General features: G+C 25.0%; 1 protein-coding gene across 8 annotated transcripts in view; it reads right to left on the bottom strand.

Moving 5' to 3' along the window:
• Window positions 1-15,966, bottom strand: part of LOC145837220 (receptor-type tyrosine-protein phosphatase beta-like) — a 40,964-nt gene that overhangs the window by 6,936 nt on the left and 18,062 nt on the right. For 2 of the 8 annotated variants that reach the window (XM_082945003.1, XM_082945009.1), the window contains exons 14-39: window positions 14,164-14,270; window positions 13,177-13,327; window positions 12,708-12,817; window positions 12,424-12,607; window positions 12,125-12,228; window positions 11,639-11,807; window positions 11,023-11,126; window positions 10,294-10,459; window positions 9,785-9,891; window positions 9,400-9,568; window positions 8,927-9,075; window positions 8,705-8,855; window positions 8,240-8,389; window positions 7,707-7,867; window positions 7,158-7,305; window positions 6,873-6,899; window positions 6,515-6,614; window positions 6,146-6,169; window positions 5,472-5,522; window positions 5,188-5,202; window positions 4,405-4,486; window positions 2,978-3,068; window positions 2,488-2,564; window positions 1,397-1,526; window positions 953-1,083; window positions 600-754 (exon numbers count right to left, since the gene is read on the bottom strand). In XM_082945003.1, coding sequence (XP_082801129.1) covers window positions 600-754; window positions 953-1,083; window positions 1,397-1,526; window positions 2,488-2,564; window positions 2,978-3,068; window positions 4,405-4,486; window positions 5,188-5,202; window positions 5,472-5,522; window positions 6,146-6,169; window positions 6,515-6,614; window positions 6,873-6,899; window positions 7,158-7,305; window positions 7,707-7,867; window positions 8,240-8,389; window positions 8,705-8,855; window positions 8,927-9,075; window positions 9,400-9,568; window positions 9,785-9,891; window positions 10,294-10,459; window positions 11,023-11,126; window positions 11,639-11,807; window positions 12,125-12,228; window positions 12,424-12,607; window positions 12,708-12,817; window positions 13,177-13,327; window positions 14,164-14,270 — 3,013 coding nt within the window. Of the gene's footprint in view, window positions 1-599; window positions 755-952; window positions 1,084-1,396; window positions 1,527-2,487; window positions 2,565-2,977; window positions 3,069-3,821; window positions 3,904-4,404; window positions 4,487-5,187; window positions 5,203-5,471; window positions 5,523-6,145; window positions 6,170-6,514; window positions 6,615-6,872; window positions 6,900-7,157; window positions 7,306-7,706; window positions 7,868-8,239; window positions 8,390-8,704; window positions 8,856-8,926; window positions 9,076-9,399; window positions 9,569-9,784; window positions 9,892-10,293; window positions 10,460-11,022; window positions 11,127-11,638; window positions 11,808-12,124; window positions 12,229-12,423; window positions 12,608-12,707; window positions 12,818-13,176; window positions 13,328-14,163; window positions 14,271-15,966 lie in introns of all 8 variants that reach the window. The other 6 variants (XM_082945004.1, XM_082945010.1, XM_082945005.1 and 3 more) reach the window with 6 other exon arrangements.

Here is a 15,966-nt window from a genome sequence, read left to right as displayed (position 1 = left end):
AATTAAAAAAAAATCTAAGCTTTTATTATTACATAATTTTTCTTAAAATATACAATTAACACTAATGTACTGTACAAGTATATACATAGTTTTAGATAATTTAAGAAAATAATTTACGACCATTAAAAGCCTAAAGGTTGATCAAAGTTCTTTTGTTTGTTTAAACTAAGCTATTTATATTTGTTCAACACTGATTTATTAACAAAGAGCAAATAAAAACTTTAAGCTGCGCTCCAATTAACTTTTTATGGTGTGTTTAATAGCTTTAACAGGTTGCGAAATACTTTATAAATAACTATTTCAAAAAATGTTTTTTATCTAATCATTATAGCTTCCTGAAAAGTGTTGATTCTTTAAACCAGGATATTCCAAACTCATACTTATATTTGCCCTTTGTACTGAATTAAATTTTTCCGTTTTACTTTTTCCGTTCCTTTTTGATAAACTCTTGCCCCCAGGTAGCCTAAATCGCCCCTTAAGGAAAACCTCTGACAACTCTAAACAATAACACAACAGTATGTTGATTAATGTGAATAATAAATAAATTAAAATTAATAAAAAAATTTGTTATCCCAACAGTAAGTTAATCAAACAAGTACCTGCAATGAACGATTGAAGGACCGGAGCTGGTCTCGTTGATGCAAGTCCTGACACAGCGGACAAACTGGACGAGCGTCTGTGGAGGGGACGGCACTCCGTGGTCCGGCCACACCGTGTAGTGGAATTGGCGCACCTGACGCGTTTCCCTGGTTACCTGTGGGGTATTGTAGTTTTTTAAGTTGATTTAAACTTTTATATAAAATAGAAGCAGTGAAAATTTTTCTAAGCAGAATTAATTATTAATTTAAAGCTATTATTAACAATTATAAAAAACTTTCACATATTTTAGTTTTTCTTTGTTTGTTATCCAAGAATACACAAATTATCGTTACTACTAATTAAATAAACTTACATTATTGTAAACATCAAAATGACGGATCGTCCAATTAGGAAGCGTTTCCTCATTCGTCATAGTAACCGTTAAATCTTGCAATTCAACTGGTTCCTCGTCAAATGGCCAGTAGTGGTCGCACTTCACTTTCCCTGTATTTTATTATTATTATTATTATTATTATTGATAAACAAACTTTTAACATTCTTTTACTTAAATACATTTTTATCTTTAAACAAATATCATACCAATTTTTCTTTTAAACTTATTATAATTAAGTTATTAATAAAAAAGTGTAAAATACTTGAACAGTTGACTTTATATTATTCTAAACATACTAAGTAATATGTCAACATTGTTATTATGTTAAAGAAGAGTTTGAAACCAGAAAAATATACGTATATATAATAATAATAAGTTTTAAGCATTTAATACCTTAACCAAAAAACAGAAAAACATACGAACCTTTTTCATTGCACTGAGTAACCATGACAATAATGTTTGAATTTTGCTCCCAAATCATCCTCCAAAAATCGTTTTTAGTGGAAGGGAGAGGCCCTTGTGCAGCTATATACTCCTTCTCATTGTTGTATCCCTAAAAAAAAAACATCTTACAATAAAAATTAAACAATAAGAAAACTTGCTGCTTTGTTTATTTTTTTATAAAGAAAAAATAAAATACTTTTAAGTTTTTTACATATACTTTTCGATTTACACCATAAAAAGTATTTAATAAAAGTTTCCAAATTTCGAAATGAGTGATATATGTATAAATTTTCTAATATAAATTAGTACCAGAACAAAACTTATTTGTAATGTACAATTAAATTTAAAAGAATAAAAACCTGCTTAAAAAAATTTAAGACTAAAAATAATTAGAATCAAAATAATTTAAAAACTAAATTATTTAAATACAATTAATTATTATTTGTATCGGTAGACTAATAAAAAATATTATTATAACATAAGTTTGAAATGATTTTATAGTACTGTACTACTGAGATTGTTCAAAAACCTATTTTAAAAAAACTAGTGACTTGAAGATGCTATCATCATAAGTAATAAAATAAAAGTAATAAACCTTGTAAGCTATAAATTTTTCAAGGTTAACAACCGATTATTATAACTTAAGTGTTAAGGTTCTTAAAAGGTTTATCAACAGGAACAAAATTGTTTGCTCAACTCAACTAAACATCGATTTTTTATTATCTTTTGTTTGCTTTTTTAACACAAATGCTTGCTTTGAATATGTATTTAAAATATAAATTTAATCACAGCTTTTATTTTACAATTAAAGTTTTAATACTCAGAGAACAAATTAAAGCTAAGTTTAAATCTCGAAAGTCTAACAAGTATACAAATATTAATGAAAACAAAAAAATGTTTAACGAAGTTTTTACTAAATAACCTCATAACAGGAGTTATCAAATAGGTCACAACATGTTTTTATATATTTAGTACTATTAAGAAAGTTTAAAAGAAATTTCTAGTAAAGTTTACAAACTGAGATTACTAAATGAACTGAAAATTATATTCGTTTTAAAAATTTAACTAACAGGTATGTAGTTAGCATTTATATAGTCTGAATAAGGATTCGTCCCTTTGTAGCTCAGTCTCACTCTGCTATGCTCATCTGAAGAATTTTAACATATTAGGAGTATATTAAAGAGTCATACATATTAAAAAGCAAACATTAATATTATTTATTTTTCAGGTTTGATGCTATACGCACCAAGTCTTTTTCAGAAATTTAAGAGTCAATTGATAAGCATTTTAGAGTCATACATGATTTCAAACAAGTTACTCAAATAGTAAAACATTTATTTCAAAAATTTGTCAATTGCATTTTATATTTATAAAAAGTACGAGTTTTAAATTTATCTATCTAACAGGTATGAATTGATTTTACAGTTTAAAGAGTCCGAAAAAATATTTGGAGAGTAGAAAATCAACTACTCACAAAGTTAGTTCACATTTTTTAAACTAAACTTCAAAATGAAATACTAAGCAAAGGTAAAATATTTCATAAGTTCATACTAAACATACAAGGCAGAATATTGGTGTATCTGTTACATCCTCTAACTTCAGGACTAACAGAAGTTGATCTGTCTTGATCCATTCCCACTTGCTTCAGTTCCTACAACAATCAAGTTTTTAGCAGCTATTATCGATAGTTAAAATCATTTTAAATTACTATTAGCAAAACCTTTTTAAAAAAATTGTTATACAATTGAACTTAATATACTATATGTAAACTATCTTAAGTTTACTACTTAGTACAAAAAAAAAAACTATAAAAAAAAACTTAAAGTTAAACGTTTTTTTTTCTTAATTTGAAACTGTAAAAGTTTATCAGGGTTGCCAAATGTTTTAAAGAAATTTCTACCAGATTTCTGAGTTTATTTTAGGTTTTTAAATGTACAAGTTGTTGGGTCTAATTTTAGTATTAAATTAGGTTTATAGTAAAAAACCATATTAAACAATATTACAAGATTAAAAAGATACTGTAAAGCTAGTTTTAATGTACTTAAAATAAAAATTATTCTGAAAACAAAAACTTTTGTCTATGTGATAGATTTTTATGGCAAATCAAAATTTTATTACTTGGCATGTAAAAAACTATTTAAAATTTCAAATTTTGCCAGGTTTTTAAGTGATTTTTGTTCAAAATACCAGTTCTTCTTCAAAATATAATAATTTCCAGGTTTTTCCATGAGTCAAGGTTTTTTAGCTACCCTGGTTTATTTGAAAAATTAAAAGTAATGCTACTTTGCACGAAAAGTAAGAATCAGCACCGGCAGAAAACATTAACTTAATACAGCAAACTTGATCAAAAAAAAAAAACATAAAATAAATTGATCATAATATAAAAATGAAAACAAATAAAAACCTCATACTCCTTGACAAATTTGAACCCAGAATCGGCGTGCATATCTTTGAAGTATTGAGAGAAGGATGCAGTGTTTACTTCCCTAAAACAATCGAGTTTACACCAAGTTGTAGTGAATTTTTGATTAGAATGTAAAAATAACACGCATTCAAAATTATATTTAAAAGTGTGTTAGTGCTGCATATTTAGGATTAAAAATCAACTACTAATCATTTAAAAACGAAAATTAAAGAAAAGTTATAAAATAAAATTTTAAAGACATAACTAAAAAAAGTAACTTAAAATAGTTAGTATAGTATTTTTAGTAAATTTAAAAGATTAATAAAATTTTTTATTTTTTTATTTTAATAAGCTTAAATGAATAAAATTGGGTTTGAAAACTTATAAATACTGTTAAATTTTCATTAAAAAAAAAGATAACAAGTATAAAAACCATTCAACTATATTTGAACCACAAAATAAAATCACCAAAAAAAGCTCAACCACAGGCGAAATTAGTCAAAAACTAAGTGCTGCTAAAATTTAGAAAGCAAGATATCAAAAGAAATAAGACCAAAAAACTAGTTCAAATTAAAGTTGGAACCTCATGATACTCTTGCGACAGCTTTGTTTCTATTGAGTCATAATCGGGAAATTTTGACAAAAAATCGTCAAAACTCAAAGCTCTGTGGCAGCGATCGTTTAAATTAGAACGAATAAAAACTTTATCATAACTTCGAAATTAAAAATTAATTAAAAATATAAAGTAAGCTTTGATTTACTTGCTAAGTATGGTCTAGTAGTAAGTGTTTAACATATTAAAATATTTGAAATAAAAAAAAAGCTTGCATCTTTTAACTTACAAAAAAAAATCGTTTGCTAGCCGTTACTCAAAAAAAAAACAAACTTCGTACCGATGAAATATTTAAAAAACTAACACCGGACATAAACATTAACTAAATTATATAAAATCTAATAATGAATCGTTTTTAATTCACAATTAAAGTTATCTCAAAATAATAATAAAAAATTATAAAAAATAAATTCAAAATGTAGTTCTACAATATTGTATATAAAGAGTTTATGAAACAGATAATAATCAAATAAAAATACTCTAATTTATTTTTTAATTGAAAAAACTGCAAAAACAGTTATATATAATTGTAGAAAGTTTATAAAGTAGAATGAGATAATTGGAATCAACATATTTTGTTTTATAATGTATCAATTTACTATGTATAAGTATACTTTCTATCTAGGTTTAAAATATCAAATATTAATTTCGCAAGACTTAAATTGTATTAATAGAAAGAAATAAGAAAAAAACTAAAATATATTTACAAAAGCTGTATTTAAAAACCTTAATCGTAAAATATAGCAAACTAACCTTTTCTCAACATGCCTGCAAAATTGATATTGTTAAAAAACACTTTGTTGTTTACAACGGCTTAAATTATTCTTCTATCGTTTAAAAAACAAACCAACTGAACAGATATTAATGTAGTTAATTATTGGTCTAATACAACAGTTCTTGAAGCAAAAAATGAGAAAAACATGTTTTTTTATTATAAATGAAAAATTTGTTGTTTTTAAAATTTAACTTGTTTTGCAACTGCTCTTTTGAAACTTAATTTCAAACATAATGCAATAAAAATATATAGAAATTGTAACCTTTTCTGTTTTGGTTTTTCAAAAGGTAGTTCTTTCATTGTACTATTTTTTCTGAAAAAAATAATTGTTATTTCATGTACAAAAATAACTAACCTATTCTTTAATACTAAAAATTTAAAGTATATAAAAAAGTATTTTGAAACTTTTATTTTATAAGTTTACTGATAATACAATAGTAAGTTCAAAATATACATAAAATAAGTAAAATAAAGTTCAACAAATTAAACTTAAATACAAGTTTGAATTATTATTTTAAAAATGTTTATGACAAATTAAGTTATTTAGCAATTAAAAAATATATATTCAATCACTTATATCTGTTTATTTGTTTTCATAAGTTAAAAACCACTTTTTAAGAGTATTTTTATAAGTTTTAAATTTTCAGAAACATACATGCAACTTAATTAACACAACAAAAATTTAATGGAAAACAACAATATATTTTAGAGTAATACCTAACTGATATTTATAAACTTTTAAATAACTAACTTAATGTTCAATAAACATTTTAGCTCATATTATTTTCACATTACATCAAAAAAGTTGAGTTGAAATAACTGATTTAGTATTTAGAAAAAAAAAACTATCATGATTATTTTGATTTCACAGTTAAATAAATTATAATCATGCATGCATTGCAAATTATATTTTGTCTAACGCAAATATTTCATTACTTTTTCAGCGGAATCGTGAGGCTTCTGTTTATTGAACAACTTTACAATTTTACAACTAAATAACTTATTTAGAAATTGTTTGTTAAAAGTTGAACATGTGTGATCCAGTAATTGCTAAATGATATTTTAATCGAACTTTTTAAACGTTTAAGTTTTATCTACTTATTTTGAAAATCAAACTCCTCAAAGTAAAAAGATACGTAGTTTTTCTGAACTGTTTATTAATTTCACCTTAACTACGAGTATTTTTTTGATTAAATTAACATGACTTATAAGAATTAATAAATGTAAGTGTGTAAATTGTAAGACTTAAAATTAAAAACATGTGGACCACTTTAATCTTTATTTTTATAGTAAATAAATTAAAACTTGTCTTTCTCATTGTAGTTCCTCCTTCTGTAAATGATGAAGCCAACAATAACAATAACGATCACAACTGCCACAACAACTCCTGCTATAACACCAGCCGCTATATATTTAAAGTTATACTTGTTAAATATTGCAGGATTTCATGAACTATTGAAAATAAAAGCTTTAAAAACTGTACTAGAACTATATATCAAACCTAGTAGCTTTATCATAAACTGTATCAAAAACTAGAGTATACCACTAAATAAAAAGTTTTTAGGGTATAAAGGATATTACAAAAGAAATTAAGGTTAAACTTTCATCAATTTTTTTAGCTGCAATTAAAATGAAAAAGATACATAAAAACCTTAAAACTCACGTGATGTTGGTTCAGGTAAAACTGAAACTGTTAAAAAAAAAACTCATGATAACATTTATGTAAAGTTTGTTACACAGACTGTTTTTAAAAAAAACTTTACTTATTAAATGTTTGAACTATTCTTTTAAATACCTATTTTTTTAGACAAACAGCTGCTTAATAAAAAACACTGATTAGTTTTAAAAATGATTGACTTTTTTTTTTGGAAAAAATTAAACACATTTAGCTTTAAATCATTAGAACTTGAAATGATGTTGCTATTAAAAAATAATAAACTAAACTAACTTTCAGAGCTGTACGAAGTTGGAACTAACTTTTCAACTCCTACTACTTTAGCAGCAACAGAAACTTTATATTTTCTTTCTGAAGACAACTTTTGGTTTTTGTACTGAATACCATCGTAGTAAGTTACTTGTTCATTGCCAATAGTGAACTGAATTGACAAAATTCAATCAGATTAATTTTATACAAAATTTAACAAAATTAAAGTAAAATAACAAAATATGCATCTCAAGTAATTGAATAAAATTTTTACTAAATAAAAAACAAATCTAAAAAAAGCCAACCGTGGCTTGGTAATGATTAAATTGCCTTTAAGTAATAATTTGACCAATTAGTACGCAATTACTGATTTGTTAAAATATTTTTTCATTTATAAAAATAATTATACGTTAAATAAGTTAAAAAAATTGTTTTATAACACAAAATATTACAAATGATACGATTAAAAACTACACGTGTAAGTCCGTTGTTTTTTATTTATGAAATATTAGCTCTTTAAATATTTTAAAAACCAGAGACTTTAATTTATATTTTTTTTAAAACTAATACTACTTTAATCTCAGAGTTTTCAACTGGGCTTCTTTTTCTTCTACTCGTTGCACTTTTGATAGGAACACCTTGACTATCTGTCCATAATGTAACACACTCTTTCGGTTTCTGTTCCGAATCAACACAGGTGTCTATTTTTGCAACGTCAGGAGATGAGCTTTCACCTTTAAAAAAATTGTAAATATCGAATAAAAATATATTTTTTTTCGGCTTTAATTTTAACTTAAATTAAGAACTTTAATTACTTCTTAAGATCTGAGAACTTAAATTAAGGCCTTGTTGATTGGTATAGAAACGGAAAAAATATATAAATAAAAACTTTAATTATGTTATAAAGACTTCGTATAACTTTTTATAAAACTTTAACTCATGTAAACTTAACAAAAACAATCTTCTTATTATGTAAGCACTGTTCCTATAACTGATTAATCATTAGTCGTAAAAACTAAAACAATTAGTAGTGTTTCATGCAATCAACTATATAGATTATTCCGGTAGCTTTATTGTGTAAACAAAAAAGTTTTAATTTTAATCACCTCCATTGCTCTCAGTAACATAAACTGCGTAAATCTCAATTTCTCCGTTTTTATTTGAGAAAGTTCCGGGCAACAGACTAAATGTGATCGTCTCGGGTAGACTAGAGTCTTGTGTATCAAAATAATTGTCTTTACTTTCAATTTGTGCAGCTGTAAAATAGAATAATTTGATGTTCAAAAAAATGAACCTATAAAAGCCAAAGCTGTAATCTTACAGCTTTTAACTTACTTTAACTTAAATTTAAGTCATACTTTACAAAGTTGTAAAAAACTTAACATGAATACGTATTTTTAAGTTAGAAGAATTTCTTAGCTAAGCATTAAGTTAGTCGATAACAATATTAAAATAACAACTTTTAAACTTACGACAAAACTAATTAAGTAAAAAAACTGCTATAATTCATTAACCGAAACATTATATCACAATATTTGTTAAGCATCTTGAGGAAAAAAATGAAAACAAACGTCCATAAGATGTCTGGTAGCTGGTTATAGTTGACAATCCGTTTTCTGTTATTCCATCAAACTCAACATAAGCACTTACTCCAAGACTATAATTTGTATTTGGACTTAAAAGAATGGTTGTCATTTTTCCAGAAGAAACTTTTGTTTCGCCCTTTATGTGTTACAAAATAAAGTTACTTTTTTAACATTTTTAAATGGTTTGAAATGACAAGTTTTACCTACATTATAAATAATTCGGTACATATAGTTGTTGACAACGTCTTCATTAGAATCAACATCCCATATTAAAGTAACATTTTTTGCTTCATCAGACCCATTTAAGTCCGTACCCGGAGTTTTAGTTGCTACAAAATCTCTTGTAGATGCTGGTCCTGAACGGATAAATTTTTTATCTAATTTGAAAAAAAACAGTCTTGCTTATATTGAACATACAATTTTCGATAACCTAAAGACAACTGTAGTAGCGCAATAACTTTAAAAAATATATTTAAAACATAAATGTAACCACTTACACTAGCTTAACAACTGAGTGCATTAAATTTATATTACAACAAGTATAATTTTTAGTTTGGTAGTATCAGTTGAACAATTTCTAATAATAACTTAAACAACTTTTTATTTCATTACAAAGATAGCTAATCTTTGTAAATTTTTTTGAATATTTAAAAAAACTAATATATTTCACCACGATTTACTTGTAATTTTGGAATTCGTAGCCGGGTCACTAGCTGCATTTACAGATGAATAAGTAGTAAATGATATGTCGTATTTAACACCGGGCAGTAACTCTGTAAATTCATACGAATTCGTTGCGTTATCAAGTGAATATTTGTTCGAAAAACCATCAGTGCCATCAAGGGATACCTGAAAGTTTAAAACTAAAGTTATGTTTACAATTTTTTAATAGCTGTACTATACTAAGTAAGTAAGAGCTTAACATGTTTAAAAAGATTGCTTTCTTTTATTCAAATACTCTACTCAATGAACGTTGAACATAGTTCATGTGAGTTTTTTAAGTTATGTTCTTATTCATATTTATATCTAGAGTACATTATTTGTGAACAAATTGGTGCAACAAACATCTAATGAAAAATAGTTTCCTTCAGGTGAAGTCCATTTTGCAATTAATTTATTTTCCTCATTATTTACTACTTGTTCAAACTGTAAATCTATTACAGATGCAGGGTCTGAAGAAATTTGAATTATTTTTTTATCTTATCACTTGATCATAGTAAAACCAAAAATAAGTTAAAATAAATCGATTTATAAGATGAAAATTTAATATGATGCATAAAAATTCAATAAGAAAATAAAAAATATATAGTGATAAGTAAGATAAAACAAAAAAGATTTATGTTATATAAAACTTTGCACATTATAAATATGTTAAGAATTTAAGATTATTACATATATTACAAAGCATGAATAAAGCCTATTCCTAATAAAATAATTTAAATAAAAAAGTTTCCTGTTTTTTTATCAGAAACTAAAAACAAAAATACACATAAAAATCATCTGTCTACTTATGTAATTAAAATTATAAATTTCTCTGTATGTTTACCACTTAATTTATTATTATTAACTCTTACACGTATAACTCGAGTTTTGACTAGTTTCACTTTGTAACGAATTTGATATTGAAACTATTTCACAGTTGTAAGTAGTGCCAGGAACCAAGTCAGTAAATGTATAAGTTAGATTTTTGATGTCAGGACAATTTAAAGTAGATCCATCGATAGTATTAGTGAGGCTTATCTGTTATTTATCAAAAGTTTTGCAAATAAAATAAATAAAATAAGATTATATTTGAAACTTATAAGCATTTACAGCTAGCAACAATAAATTATATTTTTTAACATACTTTATATATGGTTATTAAGTTTAACACACAATGTAAAAATATGTATACTTTCAGTATTCATACTCATTTATTTTTGTTGAAAAATTAATTGACAAAATAATTACTAGTAGGATTAATTTGATAAAACAAGTTTTGTTTTTAACAATTTTCAACGTACTTTAGGAATACTTTAAGAAATACTTAAAGTACTAAAATATATTAATCAAGTTTCTTTAAAACTTTAACTAAAATCTTAAAGTTCAAGCTTTTGAAAACCAATGGTATAGAATGTGAACGTATATTTTTATAAAAAACATATACAAACTAAAAACTTTATTTAAATATAATCATAAGGTGTTATATTTGAAGATAACTGAATAAGTATAAAGACAAATTCAAAACATGCTGAACATGTATTAAACACTAGAATAATACAAAATGTTATTATAAGTTTAAACAGTTATTTTTTAATACTTACATTAAATGTATCAAAATCACCGATAGTATTCCAAACTGCTAAGAGAGATTTGGTTTTTTCACTATCAACATTAGATACTGTGAAATTTTTTGCTGCCTCTGGGTCTGTTATAAGTCAACAAAAAATAAATTTAAAAAAAACAACTTTCAGTCAAACGGTACTAAAACTAAATGTTGCTAAGTTATTCTCCTAAGTTTTATAATTCATAAACATAAAATGGCAAGATATAAAAAACCTATACAAAGTAAGTCAAAAAAAATTCAAGCCAAATTTAAAACTTTTTAAAAGATAATTTGAGTCATTAATATATCAAAAAAAAACTTTAGATTAATTTTTTTAAATAGATTTTAATCACTATTACTATTTGCATAAACCCCTTAATTGCTTTTTTATATATGTCACTTATTAAGTGTTAACAAATGACATGCAAACAATAAACTTAAAAGTCTATTAAAAATAACTTATAGCAAAGATTAAAATAGTTAACAGAAAAATTAATTTGCTACAAAAATAGTTACGAAGATACTTTATTTGAAAAAATATAACTCAGACACTTTTAGAATTATACTTAAGTTACTTTTGCACAAATAAGTTTAATAATACTTGCAAAACTAACAAGTTGAAGATGTTCCATTGAGTGATGATAAACTGTAAAGATCGTTTGACATTGTATTTACTTCAACTCTGTAATTTCTTCCAGGAGTTAAATTTTGAAAAAGAACTTGAGTTTCGCTATCCTCAGTAGTAGTTGCATTGATTATTGATCCATTGTTATATATAGTAACCTATAAAAACGAGTTTATATGCTTTAAATTATTACTCATAGCTAGAGTTTTGAAACTTTAAGCCTTCTTGAAAGTATTATATCCAGTTGTTACAAGTAATATTATTGTCATGGAAAATGTATTATTGTTTTAAATTGAAATAAAAGGCATTTTTGAAGTAAAAATAACTTTAAATTATTAGGTTTTCTCTTTAATATGGTAATATACAAGCTTACGTTTAAAAGTATACGCTTCTGAAATAAAACCTTATTATGTGACAACTGGTTTTAGGTAGTACTAAAACTTAAACAAATTTTTAAAAGAAGAAAAAAACATACATTATAACTTTCGACATTTCCTTCTGCACTATTCCAATTGATCAGCAAGCTTTCTGTGTTGTGTTCATTATTAGGAAAAGCTATATTCATTGCTACGGCTGGATCTGTATGTGATTTGAATATTGAGTAGTTGTTTGTAACTGAAAACAAAAGTAAGAACTCATAGTTAGTATACACAATTATACTAGCTGAGAAAAATGTTTTGCTAGTAATAAAAAAATACTAATTGTTGACATTACTTTTGATTACAACTGTACCATAAGACATTATAAATATTAATGTTTGCAATATAAGCTAACAAGTTGAGCTTTCTTCATACACCGGTTGACTGTTTACACCACCGCTTGTAGAATTAACTTCAGCTTTGTATTTAGTGCCAGGAGTTAAATCCGTAAATATGTAGGAAGTCGTGTCTTTTAATACAGATTCACTGAATTGTGCTGTCCTTACACGAGTGTTATTTTCAGATTCGTAAAGAGTAAGCTATAAAAGTATCAAAACAATAGTTTTAATTGAGCAAAATATTTTATTTCAAATACTTGAAGAATAACGATCAGTTTATAAAATTTATTTTCACACTCACATTGAAACCCGTAAAAGATCCATTAGTTGGAGTTTCCCAAGAAGCCTCTAATTGTTCAGTTTCATAACTTTTCACTGCTTCTAGCTTAAGTGATCTTACAGACATAGGTACTGAAACATAACTATGGTTATAAAGTATTCACTTTTTACACATAAAAGTTCAAGTTAATAAAAAAAGAAAGTAAATTAAAAGTAAATATAAAATAAAAAAATAAATTTAAATTTAAACTCTTAACAAACAATAAAATCAATACTTTCGAAAAAAACAAAGTATGCTAGTATAACAAATCTAAATCTCTTTACTTTGTAACTAAAGCAAGATATACACAATCAAAAACTATAATAATAAATATTACAGTTCAGCTTTCAGTAAAGATTACAATAGTAAAGAAAAACGGAAAGGGTAAACTAAGTTATTTTTAACTTTAGCAGTATGAGACTGGAAATTAGTACACAAAAACAGAGCTTACAAGTTATTCCATAAGCAACAGCAGCTGAACTACTTTTTGCATTACTTATAGTAATGACTTTAACTTCGTACGTTTCACCAGCAGTAAGGTTGTAAAATTTTACACTTGTTTCTGATGAGAAAACATTTTTTTGAACTTTTCCAAGTTGAACCTTACGAATTTTGAATTAATTTAAAAACACCCCGTACAAACTTTGAGTACCATTTAGCATATTTTACAAAAAATAAATAAAACATAAAAAATGACATTTGTATACTTAAATTTTGAAATAAAGTGATAAGAGCTGTTTAATAAAAAAAGCTCATTTTAATCTGGGTAAAATTTTTGTTAATCAAAGGTTTCAAAATATATTATAACTTAATTAATAAATTTTAGAGTTGAGATAAAAGTAAACTAGCGTAAAATTATACAGTTTTGTAACTAAAAGACAGTAAATTAACATTAACTTATAATTCATATCAGCTAACATGAACTTAAGCAATATATATTTGTTGTAAAAAGCAAAAATCGTAGTTTTTGTAACAGTGTATACTATATATGTATTTTGACTTTTAAACATTATATAAAACTCTTTGTTATCTATTTTAAGGCTTTACAACAAAAAGTTTTTCAAAAGTTAAAGATGCATTAATATAGCTTTAAAGCTAGAAATAAATCAAGGCTGTATTAAAAATATATTTATATTAAAAAGTAATACTATTTTAACTAGTTTTTCTTTAAATACTTTTTATTGACCCATTTTTAATCAAATACCTACTAATCTACATATGAATGAAACTTCAACTAATTTCGACTGAAAATGTTTGTTATTAAATCAAATTAAATGCTCTAACATTCAATATTTAAGCTTTCAGGAGGTTTAATAGATTTTTTTTCTTTAAGTTATATACATACATCTTATATATGTTTATGTTACAAGCTTCAAGCAGTTTACATCAGCAATATGTCATGAATTTATTCATTTAAAAAACAACACTTTAAACTTACATTATAGCTTTCAACGCCTCCATTAGGTCTACCCCAAGATACTTTTAATTCTTTTGTTTCAGATCCATCCACTGGTGTTACTTTTAGATCTTTTACTTCGTCTGGGACTATAAAAAATAAATTAATTTTTCAGCTATTTACAAAACAAATGTATAAATAGTACGAACCTACTATAACTACAAAATTTGATTTACTAATACAAAATCCGAAGTTTTTATTTATTTATTTTTTATATTAAGTTTAGATTAAAACTTAAACTTTTTATTGAACTTTTAGTTTTAGTAACTTATCATTTGATCTATAATTACATATAGCAACGAGAAAAAAGCAATAAAAACAAAAAATTAAAACGACTAAAACTTTGAATTAAATAGAATTTTATATCAACATAACATAAATAGTTTCAAACACAATCAGATAACAGCAAGCTTATAGTTTATTGAACCAAATTTTTAAAGTATTGTGAAGTTTTACGAAATATAATCTTTTCTATACTAGATAATTATTTTTAGGAATTTCGTACTACTACTGGTATCATCTGTGGGTAGTTTAACTGATCATGGTTAAATTGAAACATACAAAATAAAATTATTTGTATTTAAAAATACAAGGCGATTTAAAGTACTTAATTTTTGAATAGATTTTTTATTGATAAAAACAATAAATATCCAATGTTGACTTGTCTATCCATTACAAATTTCAGATTAATACTTAGGAGTTTTATTTTCATAGACAAGGGCAAAGAACGGTAGGCATTTGAGGGTAGCAGGCCAAATTTTAAAGTAAAATATTCCCGGGTAAGGTATTTTTTTTTCGCAGACTGTATCCCATTTTTAAACATGCTTGCGGGAGAAGTTTTCAAATCCTTGGACAAGACAAAGCCACCATGCAAACATCAGGGTTGCCACTCTTTGAGTCTTTGAGTAACTTTAATATGTCTCAATTCGATTTTTCAAAGCTAAACTTTGATATAACTTAAATAAAAAACAGGTGGGCATACTCGAACTTTTAAATACCAATTCAATGATAAACACATTCTAAGTTTAAAATTTATTCGCAGACGACGTTTCGACTTTTCATCAGTCATTACCAACAAAATAATTTGCAAAATAACTTAAAATTAGTGTTAAAAAACTAAGTAGACGAAAATTTTGAAGTAATACAATATATAAATATCAGCAAAAGATAGTAAACAATTACTAAATAAAAGACGTGATATTTCAAACAACTGTGCACACAACCGACGGTTTTTCTTCAAATAACACCTTGGCGCCTTCTCACCTTTCATATTTTTCATTCACCTTCCACATACACACACACATTCACTTAACATATATTAATATAATTATATATCCTAAGTAACATATAGTTTTATTCATTTATTATTCACATCTATTTCACACAAGTCACTTTCTATTCTCCGAAATTTCATATATTCACTTTACCCTCCGACTATATTTCTTCACACCTTTATATGTTAAGTTCCAAGTTTAATTGGAAGCCTGTATTCAAATCACAGATAAACCGTGCTTTTTTACCTACTACGCCCAAGAAAGCTAGTAGGTTTTTTACTGCAGGTTTATACTTAGCATATTACTACCTTGTTGTTTTACATTTTAACTTTCATATATAACACAATTTACTTATTAAATGTTTAAAATATCTGTATGGGATATTTAAATTAAACAGCCGACTGCTACTTTACTAATTAATTATTTTATTTTAATAATTATTTTAATATGTTATTTTAATAATTATTAAATACAATATATATTTAATTTAAGTCATTGTGATTTCATGTGC

This window comes from Thalia democratica, chromosome 5, assembly GCF_965202585.1.
Source record: "Thalia democratica chromosome 5, ktThaDemo2.hap1.1, whole genome shotgun sequence".
In the NCBI taxonomy this organism is placed as follows: Eukaryota; Metazoa; Chordata; class Thaliacea; order Salpida; family Salpidae; genus Thalia; species Thalia democratica.
The sequence above is the reverse complement of the archived record's forward strand: the minus strand, read 5'-3'. Positions and strand labels throughout refer to the sequence as shown.